The sequence below is a fragment of the Neopsephotus bourkii genome, unplaced genomic scaffold, assembly GCF_033783945.1.
Source record: "Neopsephotus bourkii isolate Nb327-2 ecotype Australia unplaced genomic scaffold, CSIRO-AGI_Nbou_v1 NB_52, whole genome shotgun sequence".
Taxonomy (NCBI): Eukaryota; Metazoa; Chordata; class Aves; order Psittaciformes; family Psittacidae; genus Neopsephotus; species Neopsephotus bourkii.
Window position 1 is genome coordinate 1,074,351 of NW_026900569.1, and position 27,947 is coordinate 1,102,297.

At 46.5% G+C, this 27,947-nt stretch overlaps 2 protein-coding genes across 2 annotated transcripts; both read left to right on the forward strand.

Annotated features, from left to right (window-relative positions):
• Positions 1-3,143: 3,143 nt before the first annotated feature.
• HSPA4 (heat shock protein family A (Hsp70) member 4) lies at positions 3,144-19,722 on the forward strand. Its single transcript, XM_061347687.1, has 19 exons — positions 3,144-3,290; positions 7,095-7,152; positions 8,775-8,915; positions 9,602-9,724; positions 10,183-10,282; positions 10,686-10,819; positions 12,610-12,854; positions 13,237-13,313; positions 13,604-13,755; positions 14,685-14,791; positions 15,106-15,239; positions 15,676-15,857; positions 16,231-16,320; positions 16,812-16,964; positions 17,448-17,573; positions 18,190-18,297; positions 18,609-18,728; positions 19,056-19,217; positions 19,468-19,722. Exons 1-19 carry the CDS (start codon positions 3,184-3,186, stop codon positions 19,666-19,668), a joined length of 2,520 nt encoding a protein of 839 aa, XP_061203671.1. The 5' UTR covers positions 3,144-3,183; the 3' UTR covers positions 19,669-19,722.
• Positions 19,723-22,255: 2,533 nt separating this feature from the next.
• On the forward strand, positions 22,256-27,764 carry RNF14 (ring finger protein 14). Its single transcript, XM_061348136.1, has 7 exons — positions 22,256-22,442; positions 22,896-23,053; positions 23,720-24,244; positions 24,667-24,895; positions 25,577-25,749; positions 26,329-26,459; positions 26,705-27,764. Exons 1-7 carry the CDS (start codon positions 22,289-22,291, stop codon positions 26,763-26,765), a joined length of 1,431 nt encoding a protein of 476 aa, XP_061204120.1. The 5' UTR covers positions 22,256-22,288; the 3' UTR covers positions 26,766-27,764.
• The last annotated feature ends 183 nt before the right edge of the window (positions 27,765-27,947 follow it).

Sequence of the window (27,947 nt, forward strand, 5' to 3'; positions counted from 1 at the left end):
ATATCAGAGCTCGGGGCAACATGATACTCCAGATACCCTCAGCTGGGGAGATCGCAAAGCCCATTCCTATTTGAATATCCCAGAATAGCACTATGAACCATGCATTAGGTGACATGCAATGGCTATTTACAGCAGCCCAAAGAATAGCCTGTGACAGATATCAGCTAGGACTTATTTTAAGCTCGTATTAATATTCGTGTTTGGCTGGTGTTAATGAATTGTGAGACATGCCACTGTAAACAGTCTGAAGATGGAGGGTGTACGCTGAGATGCTCCATGGATTTGTGGTATGTGCTTCCTTGGAAATCAAGCCTCTGTTTCACATGTAGATAACAGGAAGAGGAGATGCTTCATCTTCCATGCAAGGAAGCACCTGTGAAGCTCCCCAGAGGAATAAGTTTTAGGGAAGTCTGGAGGCTGCACACTGAAATCAGGGCTGAGCAAGGCTCAGATCAAGCAGACTTCCACTGAGTGATGAAAGCTGATGAAGATACTTTGAAGAACAGACAAATGAACAGCAACACATCAGTCTTTCCCCATTTTATTTTTATACCCATTTTATATATTTATATTTATTTTGTATATTTATATAAAAGATATTATATATTTTATATATTTGAAGATTAACTATTTATGACACCTGTCATGCTACAGAAGGCCTGTTTGCAGGTCAGAGCAGTGAAGTTGTCCACAAACAATAAATCATTCCTTCCTTACAAACAGGCATGAGGTTTAGGCCATGTTACCACTACATTCATATGCATTCTCTGACTCATGTTTTCTTCTATATAGCAGTAGTTCATCAAATATATAACTGAATCCTGAAAGTCTTGAGCATATGATGTGATTATGAAATACCAAAAAGCAGACACAGAATAAACCCCAGCATACACAGTATCAGCTGCTTATCATGCCTTCAAAAGTCAGGAACTGTCAAACCCATAGGCAAAACCCAGTGACCTGAGTTACTTTGCTGTTTCACTTCAGAGTTGCTCTCAACTGCAAACCAGACTTCAACAGGGCAGAAGTGATAAAGCCCTATTGAATAATATATAGAACAAGAGCTCAGGATAAGCTGTGTGTCCTCCAGGTGTCATCAAATCCCAATTATTTCTTAGAAAGATCTATGCCACTCTTTTCATGTTTTGTACACCAGAAAATAGAGGAGAATAGGGAGAATCATGGACTCTGTTCCACTTCAGATGAATACGTCACAACACCTCAAGTTCTGATTTCATTTCTTTCTATTCCCCTGGCCAGGGGGTTGTGTGTGATGACCAGAACTCCCTGCTTGGGCTGGTGGGGCCTTTCTCTCCCATCTCTCTCCTGTCCCCAGCACTCAGGCACAGATCATAATGTCCTTTCGAACCCTAACCATTTGATGTCTCTATGATTAAATGCCCCATCTGACACCAGGCTTGCAGCTCCTGTTCCCTCACGCTGGCAGGAGCTTTTCTTTCGATAACGAAAGTGAAAAACAGAAATAAAAGGGGAAATGAATCATAGAATCATAGAATAGTTCGGGTTGGAAAGGACCTTAAGATCATCCAGTTCCAACCCCCTGCCATGGGCAGGGACACCTCACACTGAACCATCTCACCCAAGGCTTAATCCAACCTGGCCTTGAACACTGTCAGGGATGGAGCATTCACAACCTCCCTGGGCAACCCATTCCAGTGCCTCAGCACCCTCACAGGAAACAATTTCCTCCTTATATCCAATCTAAACTTCCCCTGTTTCACTTTGAACCGTTACCCCTTGTCCTGTCACTACAGTAAATGGGCGATGCTCTCCTCGCTGCGCTGCTCAATGCCCTCCCTGCGGGCAGCGATGGGCTCATTCCCTGGCACCTCGCTCTAAGCCCAAGGACACCCGAGGCTGAGCCGTTCATCATTAGCCTGGCACTGTCACCGTGATGCAATTCCCGGCCCAGCAGCAGCTGCCAGTGCGGCGTCACCCAGCTCCCTGCCAGGAACGGCACCGGGGCTGCTGCTGGGCACGAGCCCTTCCTGCTGCTGGGGTTGAGTTTCCCAGGCGTGTGTCTGCTGGTTCATTAAGACAAGGAGCAGTGCCGGAAACACAGAGCTGGGAATTGGGGACTGTCCTGTTTGTAACACATTGCATTGCTGCGTTATGTTTTGTCTCAGAATTAAAAGCATTCCCAAACAGGAAGTGTCATAAAATCACAGAATCCCAAACTGTTCCAAATGGGTTGAAGGGACCCTAAAGCTCCTCCAGCTCCAACCCCTGCCACGGGCAGGGACCCCTTCCACTGGAGCAGCTTGCTCCAAGCCCCTGTGTCCAACCTGGCCTTGAGCACTGCCAGGGATGGGGCAGCCACAGCTTCTCTGGGCACCCTGTGCCAGCGCCTCAGCACCCTCACAGGGAAGAGCTTCTGCCTAAGAGCTCAGCTCAGTCTCCCCTCGGGCAGGTTCAAGCCATTCCCCGTGGCCTGTCCCTACAGGCCCTTGTCCCAAGCCCCTCTCCGGGTTTCTCACAGGCCCCTTTAGGTGTCTGAGGTAAGGTTCCCGAGGTTGCTAAAACAGAAGATAGGTTTCACTGCCATTTTGGGGGCGCTGAGGCAGAACCATCACCGTGGTGCACTTAAATGGCTATAGCCAGAACAATAAAAGGTGATTTCTCAGGATTTTGGGTCCTTTTCTGCGAAACCCGAGTTTCCGGGAGTTGTGATTCACTTCCATCACTCTCACAAGCACGCTCTTTGCCCCCAGCCCCCTCCTTTGTCATCCGGTGATTACATCGTAAGGAAAACGGCAAGTTTAACTTAAACGGCCTTTTTATTGGCACTGAACGGCACGAACGGGGCTGTGACGCCTCAGACCTAAAGGCAGTCAGGGCACAAAACCCGCTCTTTCGGTTCTTTCTCGGCACAAAACCCGCTCTTTCGGATCTTTCTCGGCACAAAACCCGCGCTTTCGGCCAAGGAAAAGCCCGCGCACAGGGCCGGGGCGTGGCCAGGGCTAGCCCCGCCCCTGGGCGCGGTCCCCCCGCCCCTTGTTAGTCTCGCGAGATCCGCCTCCTTCCTGCGCTCTCTTCTCTGCCGCGGCCCGACGGGATCCTTCGAGAAGTGCCCCCGCCCGGGCAGGCCCCGCCGCCGCGCATTTAACCGCGCCGAGCCCCGCCGCTGCCTCGCAGGCGCCGCCGCTCCTTCGTGCCGCAGCCATGTCCGTGGTGGGCATCGATCTGGGTTTCCAGAGCTGCTATGTGGCCGTGGCCCGCGCCGGCGGCATCGAGACCATCGCCAACGAGTACAGCGACCGCAGCACGCCGTGAGTGGGGCGCGGGCCGCGCTCAGGCGGCGGCCTCCCGCGGGAGGGACCGCAGCCGCCGGGCCCGGGTGTGCCGGGGCGGGAGGCAGCCGGGGCTGGGGGCAGTGCGTTTGCCGTACAAACGCGATAGGAAGCGAGCGGTGCCGCGCCGCCGGCGCGGAGAGAGGCTGCGGGTGCCCCTCGCTGCTCCTTTCCTTGCTGTGTAGTGTGAGCAGCGTGTGCGCCTTGAGGCAGCGCTGAAGGACCAGGGTCTGTGAATACAAGAAAGGCCAACCACGACTTTGCTGGGAGTAATAAAGCTTAGCTCCTGATAAATCTCTTCACCGTGTTCCGATATCCTCCTGCCTGTACCCCTGCAGTTCAAGCTCTTATCCCCCCAGTTCAGCCGGGCTGGGGAGGTGAACGCGGAGCTTGTATTGAGGCTTTTAAACTCTCACTTGAAACCAGCCACCAGACTGACCGGGGATGGGGGGGATGTGGGCAAGCGCAGCCAGACCCCTCCTTACCTGGAAAAGGCCTTGGCTAATAGTGCAATTTGCTTTGAGCTCGGTCTTGAAGCAGGTCGCACTTTACAGCGTGTGCAGTGTGTTCTAACTGCTGCTCTAAATAGGACTCCCAACGCTTGACTCAGGAACACTGTGATGCCTGGTTTTAATAAACTTTCTGAGAGGGAGAACTGGGATAAAACTCTTCTAAGAACAAATTGCAAAATAAAGATGGAAGAGAAACCTTCCAGTGCATCAAACCTGGAGGGAACTGTTTCCGAAGCTGTTTTAAAAGTTACTCTCTGTGGTAGCATAGCTTTATTTTAAGCAGGTGCTGAAGTAAATAGCTGTCTTAATGAGGTAGTTACATTGTCTTAGGTGGGGTTTTTTTAGGTCCTTCACATCTGTTTATAAAGACGAGAGGAATAAAATGATCTTGCTTCTCATGAGACAGTACCTTGGCTCTGTTTGCCTGTTCCTATCTCTAAGCAATGAATCAATGGAGAAGGAAGTTTTTAATCTGGTACCATGTGCTAGAGTAAGGAGTAGTCTAGTCTCTCAAGTGTTGTGAGTAACATGGCAGTTTTAAGGGTTAGATGTACTAGGGAAAGTTAATGTGAAGAACTTCAAGGCACTCTTCTAGAAGCTCTGGGTATGTGTCTCTCAGGGAGCTGAAGTTCTGCTGATACATATATTTGAGGTAAGAATACACATGGCTCACTGAACCTGTATAAGGTACCTGGTGCAAAGCATCTTTCAGGAAATAATTCACTTATGAAGGGCTGAAGTGAAATTGAAAAAAAAAAAAGCATAATTCAAATGATAAAGAGTTTTTAACAGGACTTAATTTCCATGCACTGTTCTGGGGGAATGCAGAAACCATTGTGTGAGCAAACCCATCTGTAAAGGGAATACTTAATGACTTTGGCTTGGAAACAGCCTGGTTCGAAAAGCCACTCACTGCTCAGTGTTTCTGTACCATGACCTCTGGGGAAGTCATGCAAGGTGTTGTGGCAGGTTTCCTCAGGAGTCTGCTCATGGTCAGGGTTAAACGCTGTTTGCTATGATGACATCCATGTTTTGGGAAGGACTTTTAGGTATCTGTTATTGTCATTGTTTGTTTTAGTGAAGTAAACCCTGCTGAATGCACTGTATTTAGTGCAGTGGCACAATGGTGTTCTCTCTGAATCTGCTTTCAGCTCCGCACTTGGATTCTTCCAGAATCCTGTGAAATTGGAACTTCTCTATCCAAAAGCAGCACAAAACATATTTGTCTTTGAATACGATATTCTTAAAATGGAGAAGTGGTAGAGAGCAGGCTGGTAAAATTGAGAGGCAGGGGGGAAGAGGGAGGTCATCCGTTATCTCCATAGGATGAAAGTGAAATTGTAACTGAGCTTATGGTGTTGAGTGCTGATTTTTTTACTGTAGAGGAAATGTGCTGTCAGGGGACAGGAGATACCTCCTCAGGAAGTAGAAGCAGGTGGGAGTGTGAAGTGGTGCCTGCAGGAGCATTAATGAAGTGCAGAGCTCTGCTTAAGTTGCTTCATTAGACCTGGGATGACCTTCAGTGTGATTATGACTCTGCTCTAGGTGCTGTGGTTAGTTATTCAGCTCCCAGTAAATCGTGTAATAGTCTAATTCGTGTTTAATGAGTTAACCCTGGGTCCTGTGGTAAACTGATTTGGGGAATGAGGCTGCCTCCTCTTTCCTTCTTGTAGTTTAACTTAGCTTTGTCCTGGGCCTGGTGTGGCTTCTTGGGCATTGAGAGAAGGGCTGGGATGGGCACAAAGGGAAGGAACAGAGCTGAGGACAATCCCATCTGTCCCACTGCAGTTCCTCAGAGAAGCCTGCCTGTTCATAAAGCATGGTTAAGAAGAACGTTTGCACTTCAGGGTTTTATTCCCTGCACATAATACGAGTTACCATATCTTTGATTACTGTGCCGTCTCCTTCTATTGAGGCAGACTTCTGCTGCTTTGAAGTTTTTAGTCTGGCAGGTTTTGAGAGTTCTGTAATCTATTTTAGTGGCTTTGTGGTGGATGGGGCTGATGGCTTGTGAACCTAGCTGTGAAGCAGCTGGATATCTTATTGTTGTTGTCCAGGAGAAAAGCAGCAATTCCTGTTCGTGTCTTTAATTCCTTTCTGGAGCCCAGAGTAAATTAATAACCAGCTTCCAGCATGGGGCTCCTGAGGTTTTTAGCCATAAGCTCTGCAGCTTGTGTTCCCTTAGGGTCTGCATAGCACAGAACCCCCTCACTTTAGCTGGTCCTTTGAGTAGTTGTTTCAAATAACAACAGATTCATTCAGAAGTGTTAATTCTGTTGCAGCACATAGCTTTGGGGTGGGCTTTGCCTCAGTTGTTAAGCTATTAATAAATTGGAAGAAGATACAAACCCAATGCAGTTATCTCAGTGTGGTCTTTGGTTCTGGTTTTGACCTTTTCTGTTTGACAGGCCAATTCCAAACCTCAGGCTGGGATGGAATTTGTTTCTTGTGGCAGAACGCTGTTGTAAAGCAGATTCTTGACCTGCTGCACAGGGAGCAGTTGAATTGTGCTGTTCCGATGTTGTGTGAATAGTAACAATCTACTTGATTCATGGCATTCATTTTTCCCCAGTAAGTTTACCTCAGTGGTATGAGGAACTTGGATTGGAGGGCTGGATTTAATTTTGTTATGTATGCAAATAAAGAGGCTTAATAGGAGCAGGAATTCCTCCAGAATGAAGGGGGTTTATTCCATGTTTTCCAGACCTGCAGGCTGTCACAAGTAGCTTCACATGAAGTATGGTTTTTCTTTCTGTAATCCATATTATTGCAGTGAGTGCAGATGAAACTCAAGCACCAGTTTTTCTCTGCAGGTTTGCTTTGTGACTGGGAAGTCTAGCTAGCATTTGGTACAGATATGTGGGAATGATTTCCTGAATACCTGATTTATTTCCTGTATGTTTTCTGAACAGTTGAATATTTCCTGTATTATTAATGAACAACTTACCTTTGAGTGGCCTTAGATAAGTGGGTAACTACTGAGTTAAAAGGTGTCACCACAGTTACTAGATAGCTGTAGAACTTGAAGCAGCATGAGTTAAGGTTGGGTTCAGTTCTGTGTTGCTGTGCAGAGCATTATTCTGACTGAGCTGAAAGTTCCTGTTTCTTCCCAGAATTGACAAACTTCTGTGCATATATTGCAGCGAGTGAGCAGCTCCTCAATAGACCGAAAGCTGTTTAAAATCTCTGGTATTATCAACATTTCTCAACAAGATAAGCAGTGCAGTTCTACCAGTCACTTACTAACTGTCAGTCTTTCCTCTCATTACAGGTCATGTATATCATTTGGACCCAAGAACCGCTCTATTGGTGCAGCAGCAAAAAGCCAGGTGAGAGTGTAGGTTGGGTAAGTCAGCAGGTGAGGAGCAGGGTGTATTGTTGGATCAGGGAAGGTGACAGATGTCTCTGAGCTGGTGTCTTGGTGTCTCCATAATGTGTGAACAGCTGAGCTGAATTCAGCTGCTCAGCATGTAGTGCTGCTCTGGCATCTTGGGTAGGAAGCTCAGGGTTGATCATTGCATGTCATGAAGTGTGGAAACAAAGATATATAGTTTTGCCTCTTCTGAAATTCTGATAAATACTAATCAGAATTCACATTTGCAGCCCAGAAAGCAAGCTAAGCAGAGTGCTTCATCCTACCTTAGCTTGTTCTAGTTTGTATGTCTTATGATAGCTTTTAATTATGTGACTGCATTCTGTGGAATTCCATCAGGTGCATAGTTCTAGCAGAAAGGGGACATACTTGAGTGTAAATACATCTTTCTTGACTCTTTGTGGTTGAGTTACAACCTAGATGTCTGTCTTGGGCATTCTTGCTTATGCTTTGAGTGTCTGTTGGTGTAGGTAGGTAAATATGATTTAAGGACACGGGAAAAGTGAAGCTGACTTGTCCTACTTCACATTTGGGTTCTGTTGTGTCATGGCTTGTGTTGCTGTGAAACCCCTATAAAATGTGACTATTTTTTTCTTTGAAGTACTCTACAGGAAGTGGCTATTCAAACACTTGGTTTTTCTTAGCCTAAAATACCTAGAGATGGGTGAAGATTCATTATCTAGAATACAAAAATGACTGGACACAACCATGTTATTCAAGAACAGAGCAACTGTACTAGAACTAAATACAGATGTTTTTTCTGGGATTGAGTGCTTAGCTTAAAGAAAAGCATTGATACAGAGATCCAGTAGAGATGAAGTTTATCCTGCAGAAACTAAACTTACCCAACATCAGACCCAGCTTATGTAGGAAATAGACACTTGACTAAAACTGAATCAGAGGTAAATGTTACATAGTACAGTGTTGTCTGCTCAGTGAACTGCTCTGGGGTTTTAGTATGTGTAAATTAAAGAATTCAACAAGTTCACTTTCACTGTGTGAAAACAGGCTGTAACTTTTTTATTTGCACTGATCTCTGCTATCAATAAAAGACTCTTGTCAGTTAAATCAAATTGACAGTAGCACCTTGGGGCTGTCTGGACTTTTTAAAGCTTCATGACCGTGTCCTTGAACTGTTTTGTGGGAATACCTGTGTTGACTGTCACATGCATGTGATGAACCTGAACTGGAGTTTACATCAGTGTACGTGTTTTGTTTGTGGAATTACTGGCTGTGCTGTGATAGAAAGGTGGGCTGTAGGAAACAGGTTAAGGGGAAAGACACTTTGCCAACATTTTTAAAGAGGGTCCTGCAATTACACTGTGACAATGGAGTGCTGTTTTAATCAGATGTTGATAGAATCTTGGCTCAATTTCCTAGCATACATTTTATTTTAAATCTCAAATTCCTGTAGGTTCCGTGAGTGATCAGAGGGAAGGTGCCTTCTAGCAACTGCCCTGATACAAGATACAAATGACAAAACTGCTGGTGGGAGAGGCATGAGAACAAAACTCTGTCTTCTGTTTGAAATTCAGATGTTGCCCTGACATGTTGTATTAAAGATTTCTTTTCCTCTAGGTTATTTCAAATGCAAAGAATACAGTACAAAGTTTTAAAAGATTTCATGGTCGTGCATTCTCAGATCCCTTTGTTCAAGCTGAAAAAGCAAGCCTTGCCTATGAACTTGTCCAGCTGCCAACAGGCTCAACTGGCATCAAGGTAAGTCTGGCAGATTGAAACAGAGCCAGAGGAGGAAACTGATAAAGTTCTCTGTAGTCTCTTTATTTGAAATCTTCTTGCTGTAGTTTCTGTTCTCTTGTGAATGGAAAATCTCAAATGGGGAATGAAAGGCTGATAATGCAGATGGTCTCTCCAGGTGTTAGGCGAGTTAGCTTCACTGCCTTGCAAAGCCCACACCAACTGCTGTAGCAGTGCTTTTTACCTTTCACTCCACGGGGAATCTGGAAGACAAGTTACTTGAGCAGTGGACTTACTTAGCTACTGTCCAGATACTGCAGAGGTGTGAGAAGTCAGCTTAGTCCTTCAGCTGCAATGGTAAAAATTGGTCCTTTTCTACAACGGCTGATCTTCTGATTTGGATTTTAGGGATAACTGATGAACTTATCCCAGACCAGCAGGCAGGAGGGTATCCTATGCACTGCTTATAGCTTGGAGTTAAAAACACAAAGCTGCTCTGCACATTTTATATGTGAATGAAAATGTACATTCCAGTGTTCATCTCACAATTGCTGTGCATAAGCCAGGCCCTCAGTGAGGAGCTCGTACAGAGCTGGATACTCTTTAAGCTTACTTTTAGTAAAGGCTCTTTCTTGTGTGTGTTCTTTATGTGTGTAGCTTGTGGGTTATGCTGTAGTGTAACCTGTGTGCATGATTCTTTTTTGAAGGCCATGTATATGGAAGAAGAAAGAAACTTTACTATTGAACAGGTGACAGGAATGCTTCTTACCAAGCTAAAAGAGACCGCTGAGAATGCGCTCAAGAAGCCTGTAGTTGACTGTGTTGTTTCTGTAAGTATGTGATGGTAACCAGGTCTTACCTATTTGATTGGCATCATAAACTGAAATGATAGCAGCATGAGATTGTCCATGAGACTTGAATATTCAGGTATTTGGCTTTTCTGTTTAAAATTAATCTTTCTCCTATCTCTTCAACTCTGGACTTACTTCACTAATGGTGAAATGTGTTAAATTGCTGCTAATCAGCAGCATAAATAATATTTGATACATGTTTCTGGTTCTTTGCTTCTAAAATGAGTGGCTTGAGATAGGATGGAAGAAACTTCACAAGGAGCAACTTTGTCTTCATGTAAGGTTCTTCTTTCCCTTTCTCTGTTGCAATTGAAGTGAGCACTGAATTTGCAGGGTACCTCAGTTGTGCTCTGTACTGAGTCTCTACACACACGTATAGCTGTTTGCTAAAGGTGGCCTTTTTAAATGCTTATATTGGATATCTGATCATCTTGCAGGTTCCTTCTTTCTACACAGATGCAGAAAGGAGATCTGTGATGGATGCTACACAGATCGCTGGTCTCAACTGTCTGAGACTGATAAATGAAACAACTGCAGGTAGCATCTTCCTTTCTCTCCCTTGCTTAATATGGTAGTTGTATTAGATAAAAGGGCTTGTAATCTGTCAGTGATCCATGTCCTCTGGAGTTACTGCTGCTTTTGTAAACTTAAAATGGATTAGTTGATCGTGAAGTTCCTTGAGCTCTGGTCTGTTATTTCATTGCTTTACAGAGGCATAAAGATATTTCCTGAGTACCTGTTATAATGCAGCTACTGGAGGGGGCCTATTGTTGTTTCATGACTTCCATGTCCGTTTAGCACTGGGAATTTTGTTTAACAAGAAACAGTTTTCTGTAGCTTGAAAATGAAGGTGAAATGCTCATTCTTTACTGATGACCTACTTAAGGGATTACGGAACTGAATATCCTGACTACAGTCTCTGCTTCTTGTCTCTATGTAGTTGCCCTGGCATACGGGATCTATAAGCAAGACCTGCCTGCCTTGGAGGAGAAGCCACGGAATGTTGTTTTTGTGGACATGGGGCATTCTGCATATCAAGTTTCTGTTTGTGCATTCAACAAAGGAAAGCTGAAAGTAAACAATCAGTTCTGCATCCATTTTAATCACCAGTAGCAATATTCACCAGGGCATGCAGGGCCTGTGACAGGCAAGCTTGCTTGTCTTTACACTGTGCATCCAGACAGCTCAGTTCTGACTCTTAAGATTGTTCTTTGTCTGGAGTTAAAAGTAGGGCAGGGAGCTAGAGAGCTTTTGAGCAGCGTGTGGAGGAAGCAAACATGCCTTAATCAGCAGATTTTGGCAAAGAATAAAAAGCCTGAATTAAACTGTGTAGTCAGAAATTATCATATCTGACTGGATGCTGCTTTCAGAGAATACTCCAGTTCAGTCATGAGAGCAAGCATGAAAGCAGGCATTCCTAGGATGCTCTAAGTGTCATGTTTTAAACATTAACTGTGGGGCTCATGTGAAAGAGCAAAACCACTCTAATTACTTTAAGCTTTGAGTGGAAGGTAAGCAAGTTACAATGTGAGCTGCCAAAGCATTACTGTTCTCACCATTTCTTAGTGGCCTTTTTACAATTACAGTCTGGGCTTTTGCAGTTCCAGTAACTGAATCTGTTGGAGAAAGAAACCCAGACTTTCAAGCACAGGGCAGTGAAATGCAGAGGGGGCAAGAGTTATGAAAGTCTTGGTTTTGTTGAAGTTCTGTTGTCTCTTGTAAGGAAACGTGACCTACTTTGTGGTTCTCTGATCTGTCTTTTAAACACTGTAACCACAGAAGTATGGAAGGGATGCCTCTGAGTGTAGAATGGAGAGCTGGGCAGCAAGGCAGTTAAAACAGTGTAGAGGCTAAACCTTGTCTGGAGGTGTACTGAGAATAATGGGATACTTCACTGATTTCTGTTACTTAAAAAATCAGTTCCCAACATGTTTAAAGCACAGAATCAGCTGGGGTGAATGGGTCACAGATGTTCTTTGCAGATAATCCCCTCATCAGAAATGAGCACCTATTTGTGAGTTAATAGCATTTATTCTCTCCAGGTTTTATTCTTAGCTTGTTCCACCCTTAGGAGGCATCAAAAATTAATCTGGGACATGACTCAAATTGACAGTGGCTAAGCAGAATTTGGGAACTAATGGTGTGCTTACAGTACAAGCTACTGAACAGATTGTGCTGCTGAGCCTTGCCCTAGCTTCCTAAATTGCCTCTCAAAGTTGTCACCTTGCTGTAGGAAGGCTGGAGGCCCAAAGCTGCTTTTAGCATTTGGTACATGGTTTTTTTCCCCTGTGAGTATTGCCATTCAGAGAGGGGTCTCATATCTGTGGAGGTGCCAGAATTTGTCCAAGGTAACTGTGGTTCTCTCTCCAATAGCACTTTGAACACATCTGATACCAGCTACAACAGGCACAGGCTAATCATGGCTTAGACTTGGTAGGCTTTAAAGAAAACCAAAGGTATCTCAGGATGTGTACATCTGTTACTGCAGATGCTGGTGATGTAATTGCTACTTAGATTGCCCTGAAATAGAATAGCATGGCTTAGTTGTTGCCAGCAGTGTCTGAAGTGTGAAAGCTGAGTATGGGACATAGATTTATTGTTTGGACTAGGTTGGGCCTCTTGTAGATGAGGCTTACCAAAAGTAACTCCTCACTGCAGGGGCAGAGTAAAAAATGAACGGTACTGGATTCTTCCTGTTGTGGCTGCGCCAGTGTAATTCTTCCTCAGCAGTAACATTGTAGTACTTGCTTTAATTTCAAATTGGCTATATTTGAAACCAAGAAATGCTTTGACATTAACTGCTAACTGCTGTCACTGAGTAATGAGAAACTCTGCCATGACTGAAGAGTTCTGTTTCTTTTAAGGTTCTCGCTACAGCATTTGACACAACACTGGGAGGCAGGAAGTTTGACGAGATGTTAGTTGAATACTTCTGTGAAGAATTTGGCAAGAAATACAAACTGGACATCAAGTCCAAGATCCGGGCACTGCTGAGGCTGTCCCAGGAGTGTGAGAAGCTGAAAAAGCTGATGAGTGCGAATGCCTCTGACCTCCCAATGAATATAGAGTGCTTCATGAATGACATTGATGTCTCTGGAACAATGAACAGGTAATGGCTATACTCTAAGCTTTGTTCAGAATGCTTCAGTCAAGAAACTTTTCACTTCAAACTTAGTATGAAGTGCTTAGTGGTGGGGGAGATGGAAATGTAAGAACAGTGTGTGCGGGGGTGCTGCTAAGAATGATGATGTTTAGAGGCTGGCCAGTGGCCTTGAGCTAGGAGGGAGGGCGGCAAGTGTTGCAAGTGTGCCTGGATTACTAGAGCAAAGTTTGTGGGAGAACTTACTTCATAAGTATAAAACTAGGACTGGGGGAGGGAAAACCCTGCAGCATGTAGCTACAGTGGCATTCTTCTGCTTTTGGCATCCTGTTCTATTTGCAGTTATTAACTTCTGGTTTGCTATAGCTTCATTTATGGTTTCCTCCAACAGAAGCAAATTCTTAGAGATGTGTGATGGGCTGCTTGCAAGAGTAGAGCCACCCCTTCGCAGTGTGCTGGAGCAAGCCAGTAAGTGATGATGTGTACTTTGTTCTGCATACATGAAAGACATCCCTATTGCAAGCTTCCTTTGGGCCTTGACAGGGCTCAGACAAGTGCATTTAGCACAGCTAACAATTTCTTGCTTAGCAGTGACAAGCTTTTAAACTTCTTCACACAAGGTAAATATCTGAAAGTCTTACTGCTTCAAAACATGGAGAACAAGCTTAAGTTAAGTAATGGTTGTGTAAATGTCTAGTTTATGATGTCAGCATATTTGTGTAAAACAGTCTAAAAACTAATGTCTGACTCCTTTCTAGAGTTAAAGAAGGAGGATATTTATGCAGTAGAGATAGTTGGTGGTACCACAAGGATCCCTGCTGTAAAAGAGAAGATCAGTAAATTTTTTGGCAAAGAAGTCAGTACGACTTTGAATGCAGATGAGGCTGTGGCACGAGGTTGTGCACTGCAGGTAACAAGTGCTATTTGTTTTAGCTCTTGAGTATTGTTACTGAAATCCCAAGTATTTGAGACAGGGTCCCCAGGTAACATGAAGGATACTTCATGTGTATCCTAGAATGGATTCAAGTAAGCTTCAGGAAAGCAGTTGGAAGAATGAGAATAGCAGCTTTAAGCAGTTCCTTTGTGCTGTTTGTCTAAGCCAAATCAGAAGATCAGTGTAGCTTGTTGAAGTGAAGCAGGGAGCATGTTTCAGTGTGGCTGGGAATTGGTAGTCTCATAAAGCTCATGTGATGTTTTGTATTCCAGGCTCCTTTGGGGGCCCAGGTTAAGCAGGGGAAAACCTTTTTTTGTTACAGCACTACTGATGAACTCGTGATATTAAGCAATTGCTTAGTAACATGGATGGGAATGAAAGCTTAGCTTCTTGCGAAGGGGAATCTGTGTCCTGAGCTGGAATCAGCCACTTGAACGGCTTAAGCAGTAGTAAATACTCCTAATAGTTACTAATGCTACCGTATCTTGAATGCACCTTAATTTTGCTCTGATCACCTTACTTTTCCAAATGTTTAACATGTGCTTACAGCTCTGTTCAGTCAGTGGTATGAGCTGTAGGGATCTGCTTAATGAGAGTTTTCTGTTACGGTGTGCAAAAAGCCTGGTACTGTGTCACTGTAGAAGTAACTTTACTTGAGGTTTCCTGGTCCCTTATGTAGACACAAAACCCACTTCAGTAGCCTAACCATAGCAAACCAAACGACATGACTCTAAGGCAGAACTTGTGTATTTCTATTTTTGGAGTGATCAGATTAGGACAGCCATTAGCCTCCCTTAAACTAGAGTAAATCTGAATATGAAGCTGCATAAATAGCCACTTGCTGAATTAAGTTACTGTTCATCTGAAGTTTGAATGTTTTTAACATGGCTCTTGTGTTCTTTCAGTGTGCTATTTTATCCCCGGCTTTCAAAGTGAGGGAATTCTCCATCACAGATTTGATACCGTATCCTATTTCATTACGATGGAATTCACCAGCAGAGGAAGGGTTAAGGTAAAAAGAGATTCAGTTTGCTTTCATGATTATATACAGCTTAAAACTGAGTCATGACAACTGGAGTAAATAATGCTTTTAGAGCAGTGCTCAGTTAAATCAAATGCTGATACTTTTTCTGATGTTGCTGGGGGGCTGTTTAACACTTCTGACATGGCTTTTGGGCTTACTCTAACCTAAAAGGTTTGAAGACTCTTCTTGCCTCTTCTGAAAGAAGTGTTTTCCTTAAGGTATAAGGGTCTCTGGAAAAGCTTTGTTACCTTTATCAGATTCATTAGCCATGTACTGAAGGATTGCTCTGTTTTCTCTTGCAGTGACTGTGAGGTCTTTCCCAAGAACCATGCTTCCCCATTTTCTAAGGTCCTCACCTTCTACAGAAAGGAGCCGTTTACTCTGGAGGCATACTACAGTTGTCCCAAGGAGCTGCCTTACCCAGATCCTGCTATAGGTTAAGACCATTCTTTAACCACTTATTAGTGGCCATGTACAAGTTTCAGGGCTTCTGTCTGATTATATAGTCTGGAAAGTGCCATGGGGATAGGTTTCTGAAGTCATGGGTCTACAGTAAGATGAGTGGAGTAATATGAAGTTTATGGACAAATAGGCTAAATAAAGATCATCCTGATGCTGGAAGAAACCTGAAAGGGGTACACTGAGAGTTGTGTTGTCTCTAATGCTGTCTTACAGCACACCATAGATAATTCTAATAGCTGTGTATCCTAGCACTGCTGAGTGGAAAAAATTGACTTGTTTGACTTGAGTAGGATTTGATACCCTCTTGAGTGCATTGCAGTGATCTGTTGTCAGCAACAGTCAGGCTTTACTTTACATTTAGTGATTAAGCTAATCAAGTGGTATCTTTTTCTCTCTCTGGGATTGCTTAGCTCACTTCTTGGTTCAGAAGGTCACTCCTCAAACAGATGGATCCAGTTCAAAAGTGAAAGTCAAAGTCAGAGTAAATATCCACGGTATCTTCAGTGTCTCAAGTGCGTCTTTAGTGGAGGTTCATAAATCTGATGAGAATGAAGAGCCTATGGAAACAGACCAGCATGCAAAAGAGGAAGAGGTAATGGACCCTGTTGCTCTTAGTACTTGGCCAGTTGTGCTTCATCAGCCTTCCAAGTTCTCGGAAGATTCCAATACTTGTGTAAGGATTTAGTAGAAGCCTCCAACAACTAAAATAAAGATGTGATCAAGTACTAATTGAAGTATGTTACACCGGTGACAGATCCTCTTGATGCCAGGACTGTGGGGTATAAATAAATTCCTAATTGTGGAGCTGTTGCTTGCCTAGATTAGAAGCTTATAACTGATGTCTTGAGACTCTAGGCTTCATTCTGTTCCTTTTGCCAAGGTGATGTGATCAGCCTAGGAGCTGAAGCAGCGATCTGCATGTGCATTGTTTAATATGTCAAATTGGATCTCTTTATGAATTTCAGAAGATGCAAATAGATCAGGAAGAGCAGCAGAAGACTGAAGAACAACAGCAGGCCCAACCTGAAAATAAGGCTGAGTCTGAAGAAATGGAGGTAATGTGACCGTTTGAGACTTCTGTTTTCTAGGATACACTCACACACTGCATATTTCTGTGAGTCTTCCAGAAGTATTTGCTGCTTTTGTCGTAGGTCTGGAAGCTGAACTTTCATTGAATGTATGGGTAGTCTGTGTTGTGATTAGAGCTTTGGAGGTACATAACTGGTGTGGATAATTAATTGCAGACCTGGCAAGGGTTCTAATACTAATAAAATGAGTGAACCCTCCTCTTTGTGTAGCTTTCAATAGCTTAAATACTAGAGAAGCATTCAGTTATTGACTACACTGCTGCGGTGTTTTCAGTGTGCCTGGGAAAAGTCAGTAGTTGCCTTCACTACTGCTAACAGCTGCACTGTCAGTGTGGCAGGTAGCATGTAGCTCTGGGGCTGAGGTGCACCAACTCAATTGTACTTTCTGTGTTATTAGTCTTGAATACTCAGTGGGAACTGGCTGATGTTCTTACCTTGAATATATTTCTTTAATGCAGACTACTCAGGCTGACTTGAAAGACAAGAAAGTGGATCAACCGCCTCAAGCCAAGAAGGCTAAAGTAAAGACAACCACTGTGGACCTCCCCATTGAGAACCAGTTGGTGTGGCAGATAGGGAAGGATATGCTGAACTTATTCATTGAGAATGAGGTAAACTCTTACTTGCCAAAGTTAACGTTTCACTGGTTGAGCTCCAGAGATTTTGCTGTTTGAACATGGTTAATGAATAAGGATAACCAAGGAAAGATGGAAAGGCTCATGTGTTTTTGGTGAGGTGAACAGCATTGACCCACAGAGCCAAGATACATTCTTTCTGTTAGTGAATGCTCTAACTTTCCCTCAAGAGAGGTTCTGCACAAGGCCAGTTCACAGGGTAATTACTTTTGAGATCACCTGCAGTTAAAGGTGCTCAATGGCTGCTGCCATCAGAGTGAAAGTTCCTCAACCAGAGGAAGATCTGTTGGGTATCCCACCAAAACTGACATGAATCTTCATATATGTGCTGCATTTAGAGCAGTTCCATAAATCACATTATTCCAAAATCTAAAGTCAAAGTTAAGCTTTTAAGGTATCCTAGCAGTATATGTTAAATAACTACCTTTTTGGCTAACTAACTTGACAACTTGTTCACAGGGTAAAATGATAATGCAGGATAAACTAGAGAAGGAGAGGAATGATGCCAAGAATGCTGTGGAAGAATATGTGTATGATATGAGAGACAAACTCTGCGGTATTTATGAGAAGTTTGTTAGTGAAGATGTAAGTACTGCTTACTTGGTATCTTCTAATGGCTTTCTGGGCACAAAATCATGGGATTGGCCCAACTAAATGTGGGTACCTGTGTCTGAACAGGGTGCCCTAAACATCTCTTGGTGTTATTAATTAGCTTTCCGTGTTGTACTAACAGAGCTTGCTGCGTTAGCTTTAAAGTTAGGGGACTGTGATAATCAGTTGAGTCACTGCAAACTCCTGCCTGGATTCCTCTTGATGACAGTAGAAGCCTTGCCTTGTAGAGCCCAGGCACCTCTGTCTGTGTCAGAAGTGGGCCAAGTTGTGTGGGATTCATCACTAAAGATGAGTTTTTGTCTGTTCTTTGGCTTGCTTGTGGACTGATGATGAAAATGTGAATAGGGAAAAAAAGGTGGGGGGAATAGGCTTTTGTGTGCCAGTGTTGGTCTAAACTGTGATGGATGCTTCTTCCTTATCCCTGGTCTCTACCACAAAGCCATACTGAAGGATATCTGATTTCTCCTTAAAATAGTTTCAAACAAGTTCTCACATTTTTAGCCTGTAACCCTTCCAGAAAGGTTCTGAGCATTGTTTAATACCATCTAACAGAATATCTCACCTACCTGTTTTGTGTGGGTTCCTTCAGGATAGAAATAGTTTCACACTGAAGCTAGAGGATACAGAAAATTGGCTTTATGAAGATGGTGAAGACCAACCCAAGCAAATTTACATTGACAAGTTGGTGGAATTGAAGGTAAGTGATTCTTGGATGCAGTAAGTTCCAGTGGGAATGTGGAGAGCTTTGTTCAGGTGGGGAGCTCTCAGAGCTCTACTGGTGCAGTGATGAGCACTGCTAACAAGCTGCTTAGCTTGCTCATTAATAAGCACATGAGGAGTAGGTCTCCAGTAAACCTGTAGCAGTTCAGGGTTGAGGGAGACTCAGTCCTTACTGTAAATAGGGGGAATAGCAGAAGTTCCAGGGGGTTCAGAAGTGTTGATATACCCTGTCAGATCATGCAGCAGCATGCCTGTGTGGGTTTTGATACCTGCTCTTCTCTGTTTCAGGCTCTGGGCCAGCCTATTCAGGCAAGGTACCAGGAATCGGAGGAAAGGCCAAAAGCATTTGAGGAATTAGGGAAGCACATTCAGCAGTACATGAAAACTGTTCTTGCATTCAGAGCAAAGGTATTTATGTACTTAATTTCTGGCAAATACAAGCAAGTGCTACAAATCTTTTCTGCATTTTAAGTAAGCTCCTTCAACAAGCTGGTGCACCCTCCTGGCTGTATTACCAGAAGTGGATGTTGGCTTGAAAACCTGACAGTCTCTGAAGTCCATGAGGTGTGGATTTCCTCATGGACTTCAGCTCTCTGATTAGAACTGTGGGTGATAGGTGAACTGCTCTGCTGGCTCCAAAAGCCTCCTGGCTAAATGGGTCTTTCTGGTGTGTGGGAGCTCAGGTACTTATGCAGATACTGGTTTTGAACAGCTACTCCTGATGTACTGTTTCAGGATGAACAGTATGACCACCTGGATGAAGCAGATGTGGCGAAGGTGGAGAAGAGCACAAATGAAGCTACGGAGTGGATGAACAACCACCTTAATCTCCAGAACAAGAGAAGTCTTACGTTGGACCCAGTGATAAAAGCGAAGGACATACAAGCCAAGATTAAAGTAAGTCTTTGTACATAATTCACTGCATTTCCATGAATCTGATTATTGATCTTTGTCATGCTCAGAGAGACCCTAAGGTGAGAAATCTGGGGTGGCAGGACAGTGACCTGGTGTTAATCTCTTGATTGTTGGGGAGCATTGGCCTGTGGCTTGAATATCCAGCTGGTGGTGGCAAAGTTCACCTGAGCAACAGGTTAAAGTAGAGCTGTTGGATAAACCCACTCCTAACTGTGTTTTACTTGATGTCCAGGAATTGACAAGTATTTGCAATCCTATTGTCCGAAAACCCAAACCCAAAGTCGAGCTCCCAAAGGAGGAGCAGAAGCCACCTGAACCCAACGGACCTGTGGATGGGCAGGGTGAAGGCAACACCGCAGCCCCCACCACCGAGCAGAGCACTGCTGCCCCCCCAGCTGCTGAGAAGAAGCTTCCAGAGATGGACATTGACTGAGTGTCAGCACCTGTTTATATTATGGCGAACTACAATAAAGCTTTAAGTTGTCAACTTTGTATGTTCTGAATACAGAGTGAAGCAAGTGCATACCACAGCGCTCGTAGGAACTCCTGGAGAGGTTTGGTCAGTGCGTTGGCTGCCACGTGCAGTGCCTCACTCACATAAGCAGCATTTCTTGCCATTATGGTTGTATTTAGAAGTGTTGGTATTCTTACTAGACCTTTAGGAACAGCCCTAAGCTCATTCTCTACTTGTAGTGTCCATGGGGAGTTGGCCTTGATGTAGAGGGTTGAGACAGCAGCCCTGTACTAGAATCTGACCTGCAGGCACCCCTGGCCTGTGCTTCTCTGTTCACTTCCCCTCACTGGTGGCACAGAGGCACTTGGGGCCACTTCCCCTGGTGTGGGAGCTGCTGGGGGTTGGGGGAAGCTCCCGGCTGAGGCAGAGCTTTTCCATCACTCACCCTCATCTAACCCTTGCTGCAAGTGTTAATGCACTGCTCCAGCTGCTTCATGTGCACCCCACCAGTGCCTGGTTACACGAGGTTGCAAAGCAGGGGTTGGTACCATCATGTTAATGGGTACCCTCATGTCATGGATCTGCACCCCTGGCATGCATTCAGAGAGGAGCAGCTCCTATGGCTCCCTGAATGTGCTCCTATAGAGGGTGTGTGTGTGCCTGGCTGCTTCCCCCTGATCAGACCGTGCAAGCTTGTCTCTAATGAAATCAGCTGCTTGTAGAAAGAGTGAATACTTGTATTTCTGCTGCCTGTACTGAGCGCTGCCTCTGACTTGCTCCTAACTCTTCCAGGGAATATGCTTGCTTCCATGGGGATATGCTTGCTTCCATGAGGCCTTCAGTTGGAATGCTTGGGGTTTGGTTTGGCTTTTTTTTCCCCAGGAAAAGGAAGACCTGACACCTTTTGGCTTTTTTTTTTTTTCTATGATCTTTAGGCAGTGATTTGCTTCTAGTACTGATTGTCATTAATCTTGCAAACATTAATTTGTATCTGTTAAAATCCAAACCTGGAACACCCATTCAGATACTGCAAGAAATAAATGCACTGGATTCTACCCCATCACTTTCTCCAGCTCTTGATTGCAACGCAGAGGCAGTGGTGGGGGGGCAGAGGCAGGGCTGTGTGCTTCTCACACGTGCAGGGCACAGCTCAAAGCCTTTAATGCCTTCTGTGCCCCTACGGGTGAAGCTGCAGTTGCCAGACCCTGGTTCAGACCCCTTTAATGAAGCAGAACGGGAGAGGGGCTTGGGACAAGGGCCTGTAGGGCCAGGCCAAGGGGAATGGCTTGAACCTGCCCGAGGGGAGACTGAGCTGAGCTCTTAGGCAGAAGCTCTTCCCTGTGAGGGTGCTGAGGCGCTGGCACAGGGTGCCCAGCGGAGCTGGGGCTGCCCCATCCCTTTCAACCCAAACCGTTCCGTGCCCCTGTATTGCACCGGGGCTCTGCACCGCTGGGCGGGGCTGGTGTCGCCAGGCGCTATGGGGCCTCCCAGCCGCCAAGGGGCGCTGCGGCGGGCGGAGCCGTGCGCTGGGCAGCGGGGCCGCGCCCGCGCTTCCCGGCAGGCGCTTCCCGGCAGCCGCTTCCTGTCCCCGTGCCTGCCCCGCCGCGCTGACCCCGGGCGCGCTCCTCTGAGGCCGCGGCAGGGGCACGGTGAGGCCGGAGCGGGGCTGCGGGCAGGGCCGGGGCGGGGCGGGGAGGGGAGCGGAGCAGGTCCCTCGGGTGCCGCGGGGCCTCCGTTCACGGCGGCGGGCGCGGCGGGGTGGGAGGCACGGCCCGAAAATGCGGGTTTCTCCTCTCCGGGTTCCTGCAGCCCCTTCGGGCACTGGAGCTGCTCTGAGCTCTCCCCTTAGGGAGCCTTCTCTTCCCCAGCCCAGCTCTCTCAGGTTGTCAATGGAGCAATGAGAGCACGGGGAGGGCTCCAGCCCCTGTGAGCGTTCCTCTGCCCGCAGGTACCGGAGCCACGGCCCCGCACGGCGGAGCTCAGCGGTTTTCGTGCCTTACCGGAGCTGAGGCCCATGAGCTGCCGTGCCCCGGAGGAATGAGCAGGGACCCTGCGCTGCGCCCGCCGCCGCTGCTGCCCCTGGTGCGTGACCGGAGCCTGCCGCTTGCCCCGCGCCGTGCTGAGCACAAGGTAACCCCTTGGACGGGGCTTTATGTCCGAGAGGGGACAGGAGGGCACCTGCGCGGTGTCTGGGGGGAGCGGAAGCTTCTCCTTGCTTCCTTCAGTACCTTTAACCGTAAATTGGGCTCGTTTCAGAGCACTGGAGGAGGGATGCTGCTCCTGACTCGTTATCCTCGGGCTTTGTCCCTTTCAAGCATGACCTCAATGTCCCTGTGTCACTTTTGCAGCAGGTCTGGTTTAGCCGCTGACAGAGACCGTTTGCTTTTTGACTTCCCAGTGTTGAGGGGTTTATTTTATACAGTCCTCAATATCCTTCAGTCTGTAAGAAAGCTTGATTGTGTTTTACACTGCTGCGTCTGTTGCTTGGGTTTGTAGATGTAACAGGAGTATGAAACAGAGACCCCAGCTGATTCCTTTGACTAGGGTGCGTTAACTGGGTGGATGTTGAAGAGCGGTTTTAACTCCGCAGGAGGTTTAAATGTCGTCAGAAGACAGAGAAGCTCAGGAGGATGAGCTGCTGGCGCTGGCCAGTATCTATGATGAAGATGAGTTCAAGAGAGCCGAGTCTGCACAAGGGGGAGAAACGAGAATTTGCCTGGAACTGCCCCAAAACTTCAAAGTATTTGTGAGCGGTGGGTTGAGACCTTTTGTGTTATCCCGGACCAAGGGGGTACCCTGGTGACCTGCAGGGACATGGACCCAAGCCGTGCCTGGCCCCATGCTGTGCTCATGGCATTCCTGGGGCTTGGATTGGAGTAGGGATTTCACCCTCCTACATCCAACCTCCTTGGCGATCTTCCAAAGTAGGGATGAGCAATAGGATTTCTTTGGAATAACTGAGTTCATTTATTACCCCTTTCCCTTGAGACTCTGTCTTCCCAAGTGCTCAGTTTGTGCAGGATCCGGTACTTCGCAGCTCTGGTGGTCACTGATTCCATGGGATAGCTACAGCCCCGTGAGACGTTGTTATTTATGGTTGATCCATTCATTCTAATCCCAGAGCTTTATCAGATGAGAGACCCCCCCCCGGGTGCTGCCATCAGCAGCTGCAGGGCATCAGTTCTCACTCCTTGGTGTTGTCTCAGGTGCAGGCAGCTCCGGAGGCAGCCTCCAGGCGGGTGGATTCGAGTACAGCGTCTGCTTCCTGCCGCCCCTGGTGCTGAACTTCGAGCTCCCTCCAGACTACCCCTCCACCTCCCCGCCCGCCTTCACGCTCAGTGGGAAATGGCTCTCCCAGGCCCAGGTTTGGCAGCGTTCGAACGGAGCTTTTGTGGTCATGAACAAGTTCATAAATAACCGAGCCCCGAGGGGTGTTAACGGAGCAGGGGAAATGAAAGACAATCCCAGAACCCCAGCCTGGTTTGGGTTGAAGGGACCTTAAAGCTCCTCCAGCTCCAACCCCTGCCACTGGAGCAGCTTGCTCCAAGCCCCTGTGTCCAACCTGGCCTTGAGCACTGCCAGGGATGGGGCAGCCACAGCTTCTCTGGGCACCCTGTGCCAGCGCCTCAGCACCCTCACAGGGAAGAGCTTCTGCCTAAGAGCTCAGCTCAGTCTCCCCTCGGGCAGGTTCAAGCCATTCCCCTTGGCATGGCCCTACAGGCCCTTTTAGGCACTGGAAGCTGCTCTAAGGCCTTAAACAACAGCATATAAGGCCTTAAAAAATACCCGCTCTATAAGCAATGACATTGCTTTTCCAGTTGGCTCTTCTCTTGTTTCTTACTTGTTTTCATTTGGCTGCTGTTCTGAGGAATGAAAGCTTGCATCTCTTGAGTGTGATATTTGTATTTTATGTACATATTTAAAGCTGTGGGGCTGAGTTGGCAGCATGGGCTAAGGAGGACTATGGGAGGGGAAGAAAAGTCACGGGTTGTCAGAACTACTGAAACCTGGAATCGTTTCCCTTTCCTAGCTCAGTGCCCTTTGCAAGCACTTGGACAATGTCTGGGAAGAGAATCGGGGCTGCGTGGTCTTGTTTGCCTGGATGCAGTTTCTGAAGGAAGAAACTTTGAGTTACCTCAATATTTCCTCCCCGTATGAGCTGAAAATGTGCCCCCAGGGGAGCGGGCAGAGCAGGACACCTTTGGTCCCTCCTGGTGCTGAGGACTGTGGTGGTGCAGCGGGCTCTGCTGCGGCTGAGGAAGAAGTCATGGATGCGAGAGCCGTGCAGGATGTGGAATCACTGTCGAGTCTGATCAGGGAGATCTTGGACTTTGATCAGGCCCAGAGGAGGAAGTGCTTTAACAGCAAGATGTACTTGTGCAATATCTGCTTCTGTGAGAAGCTGGGCAGTGAGTGCATGCACTTCACCGAGTGCAGCCACGTCTACTGCAAAGCGTGCCTCAAGGACTACTTTGAAATCCAGATCAGGGACGGGCAGGTCCATTGCCTCAACTGCCCGGAGCCCAAGTGTTCCTCTGTAGCCACGCCGGGCCAGGTAATAGCGGTGTGTGAGCAGCGGTGGTAGCGTTCTGCTCCCTTACCCATCGTTAGAGAGGATGAGGTGGGGCTTTTCCTGGGGAGCCCTGTGAACAGATCCAGGGAAATGCTTTTTGCATCCTCTGAGCTGCAGTGGGGCATCTGAGCTAAAACTGGATCACTCCGCACATGTTTTGCCTGCTTTGCTCACCCTGGTGTCTGTCAGAGGCCTGAATCAATGTCCCATTGCTTCTCATGCTGCATGCTTTTCCTTTCATTAATGAATCATGAAAACACCATTTCTGAAAGTGTTTTTATGAGCTATTGGGGCATGCAAAGCGGATTCACCCCAGCTGCAGGTCCTTTCATTGCCTCCCTATGGCTGCAGGTAGCAGGCTCAGCATTTCCAGTGCATCTGACCTGTCTGTAGTCTTTGTTCAGGTGAAGGAGCTGGTTGGAGAGCAGCTCTTTGCACGCTACGACCGCCTGCTCCTGCAGTCCAGCTTGGACCTGATGGCAGACGTGGTGTACTGCCCTCGCCCGTGCTGCCAGACCCCTGTCATGCAGGAACCAGGCTGCACCATGGCCATGTGCTCCCAGTGCAACTATGCCTTTTGCACCCTCTGTAAGATGACCTACCATGGGGTCTCCCCCTGTAAAGTCACCGCAGGTGAGTCTCCGTGTTTCAGAAATGGAGTGAGAAGCAGTTAAGGTTTGCATGGAAAAGACTGGAAGTCAGCAGCTAAGCAGAGACACTCATCACCACATGAGCTTCCCCAGAGATAAGACTCATGTGGAGCTGGTCTGCTGCTGGCAATTAAAGAGTACTCCTTTGATGATGCGCCACAGCTCAGGGTGTCCCTGAACTGATGATTGCCAATGCTGAGAGGCCACAGCAGGGCAAGAGCAATTTTACGTGTGCCTTTTCCTGCCCCTTCCTGTGTGTCCACCACTTCCCGTTGTTAGGGTTGTTACTGGAATCGGGGGGTGCTTCTCTGTTTGGCCTCAGAATCCTGTGACAAAGTTTCATTAAGTGTATGCTCAGAAAAAACATCCCCATTTTTCAGCTTATTCTATGTTTTAGACTAGTCCATTGGCTGGCCTATCTTATAATGGTGTAAATGTATATATGTAAAGTATAACTGAGTGAAACTGCTGAATTTTGGGGTAGAGAGGTTTTAATATTCTCATCTTACGTATTCCAATGTCTTCCTTGCTTTTTAATCAGTTATGTTAGTTTCCTTTGAGAGTATTTATGCTGTTACTTGCTGGCCTCCTTTATGTAATGTCTTACAAAACCTGTTTTATTTCCTTTGTGGTTTGTTTGGGTTGGTTTTGATTTACCCCCCAGAGAAATTAATGGCTTTGCGAAATGAGTATTTAGAAGCGGATGAGGCAACTAAAAGGTTTTTGGAACAACGCTACGGCAAACGGGTGATTCAGAAGGCTCTTGAGGAGATAGAGAGTAAAGAATGGCTGGAAAAGAACTCCAAGGCTTGTCCCTGCTGTGGTACTCACATAGAGGTAAGTGCGGAGGGGAGAGGTGGAGGAGCTGTAGTAACTCTGCACACAAACTCCGATGGAGTCAGGTCTGTGCTTAGGCTGGAACAGAGATGGGTTTGTAGGCGCCAGGGTCACCAGGGAGGGCAAACTGCTAGGAATGGTGAGAGAATTTTCCCTTTCTGTGTTGTATGGAAAAGGAGGTGATGTTTCTGGAGCTCAGGGACTTGGGTAGATACAGTAGCTGGGATTGTTCACACTCCAGGACTAAACTGATCCAGGTTTTCTGTGGACCCATATGGATCCCGTTGTTTTCTGTGTGTTTCAGGCTACTGCTGTTTCCACAACAGCCAGGAAATACAAATAGCTTCAGAAAACTACTGATTTCCAGCATATGATTATTATTATTCGAGCCAATGTGCCATCTGTGATTGTAGCTCCTAGCCCTTTGCAACAGGGAGAAAAGGTGAGGGGTACGATGGAGCCAGGGTACAGTGTATTCCTTAGCTGAGGGGCTTTAAGGAGTGTTATCAAACAGAGCCAGGCCTGAAGACTGGCACAGTGAGACTTGGTTATTGCCATTTCTTGTTTTCTTCCCCTCAGAAACTCGATGGGTGTAACAAGATGACGTGCACGGGCTGCATGCAGTACTTCTGCTGGCTCTGCATGGGCTCTCTGTCAAGGGTGAACCCATACAGGCACTTCAATGATCCATCCTCCCCCTGCTTCAACAGGTACGTGTTCTCCTCATCAACCTCACAGGGCAGAGCCTCTCCCTGCCTTTTGGTGTTAACGTGCTGCAGAGTGGCTTTGTTCAGATCATGTTGATCGACCTGGGGCACTGCAGCACCAGTGGTTTGTGATACTGAAGATACTGAAACTTGTGGCTTTTGTAGCTCTTGTCCCATTTAGATTGTTATTTTTTGGTAGGTGTTTTACCTTTTTTACACCCTGATGTGAGTTGCTGGCTGCCTTGCAGGTTGTTTCAAGCCATGGTTGCTGAGGAGGAGTACTGGGAAGATGAAGATGAAGAGCAGTAGCTCTTTAGCAACAGCACTGAGCAAATCAGAATCGGGTGCTTCCAGTTTCATGTCAAGTTTGTTTGCTTTCCCCTTCTATTGCGTGGTAGAAGAACGGTACCGACCTTGCACTGCAGGATCCTCACCCTTCAGAGGCTGTGTCCAAAACCAAAGGAGAGCATTTCACCCATCCTGCAGTCAGGGTCACTGTGGAAAGCCCTGATAATCCTATTGATTGTTAAAGGCAGGTGCAGCCAGTCAGGAGTCTCAGTGTTGATGGAGAATTCACTTGTGTTGCTTCTCCTTATCTTGCCAGTGCTGAGGCACTGACCCGAGTGAGTGGCCAGTGAGAGGGTGGAAAGCATCAGTCAGATATTGAAACACGTGTTCATGGATACATAGCTGAGAGTAAGTTGAATTCTTGAAGATACGAAATGCCCTTCTCAGATGATGAAGTAATTTATTTTTACTAACTCTTTGTAAGTTGCTAGGTTTGCTCCTGGACTAGATCCCTTATTTCCACTGTTCTTGCACTTCACGCTGTTTCAAACCCCAATGGTTTCCCTGCAGCTCAGTGAGTGGTGCTGGGAGCATGGCAGGGAGTGCTGCAGGGAGCTGCTCACTTCAAAGAAGTTTTTCCATGTGCAGAGTGGTCTAAAAATGTTGAAATTCAAACTGGCTCTCTTGGGTTCAAATCAAAGAGCAGGGGCCGGGGTAGCTCGGGCACCGGAGGCTCTTCAGAGGCTCAAGGCGAATTCCTCTCACTCAGCTTTGATTGATAGTAAATAAATTTATACTCGGATACCTGGCCAAAACGAGTACTGATTTAGTGCCCTCCGCAGAGGATGGGGGGGTCTGCACTGTTAGAACTGGCAGTGATTAAAATCATGAGCTGGTAAGAGTGCATCTTGGCTTGGTTTAGGCTGTGGGACAGTGTGTAGGGAAAATTCACACTGTGTATGGTTTCAGTTGTATTTCCTGCACCTTTCACCTGCACTAAATTCACTTTAAGACAGCAAACCCAGTTGTCTCCCTGTTTGTCTGCGTTATGGCATGTCTGTGGCAGTGCAGGTCTGTGCCTGGCTGGTGATGGCTGCTGGCTCCTGTGTGCCATGGGGCTGAGGCACTGGACTGCAGAATGACACAGAGCAGAGTGGGGCTGGTGCAAAGCTCTAGGGTGAAGCTGCACGGGGTGTGCTCTGC

Excerpts from the sequence above, each read along its gene's own strand:
- HSPA4 (XM_061347687.1), top strand. The coding sequence starts at position 3,184 with ATGTCCGTGGTGGGCATCGATCTGGGTTTCCAGAGCTGCTATGTGGCC. Across the intron at positions 10,283-10,685 it reads GATAAATGAAACAACTGCAG|TTGCCCTGGCATACGGGATC; the intron begins GTAGCATCTTCC and ends GTCTCTATGTAG. Across the intron at positions 16,321-16,811 it reads CTGAGTCTGAAGAAATGGAG|ACTACTCAGGCTGACTTGAA; the intron begins GTAATGTGACCG and ends TCTTTAATGCAG.
- RNF14 (XM_061348136.1), top strand. The coding sequence starts at position 22,289 with ATGTCGTCAGAAGACAGAGAAGCTCAGGAGGATGAGCTGCTGGCGCTG. Across the intron at positions 24,245-24,666 it reads CTGTAGCCACGCCGGGCCAG|GTGAAGGAGCTGGTTGGAGA; the intron begins GTAATAGCGGTG and ends GTCTTTGTTCAG. Across the intron at positions 24,896-25,576 it reads CCCCTGTAAAGTCACCGCAG|AGAAATTAATGGCTTTGCGA; the intron begins GTGAGTCTCCGT and ends TTTACCCCCCAG.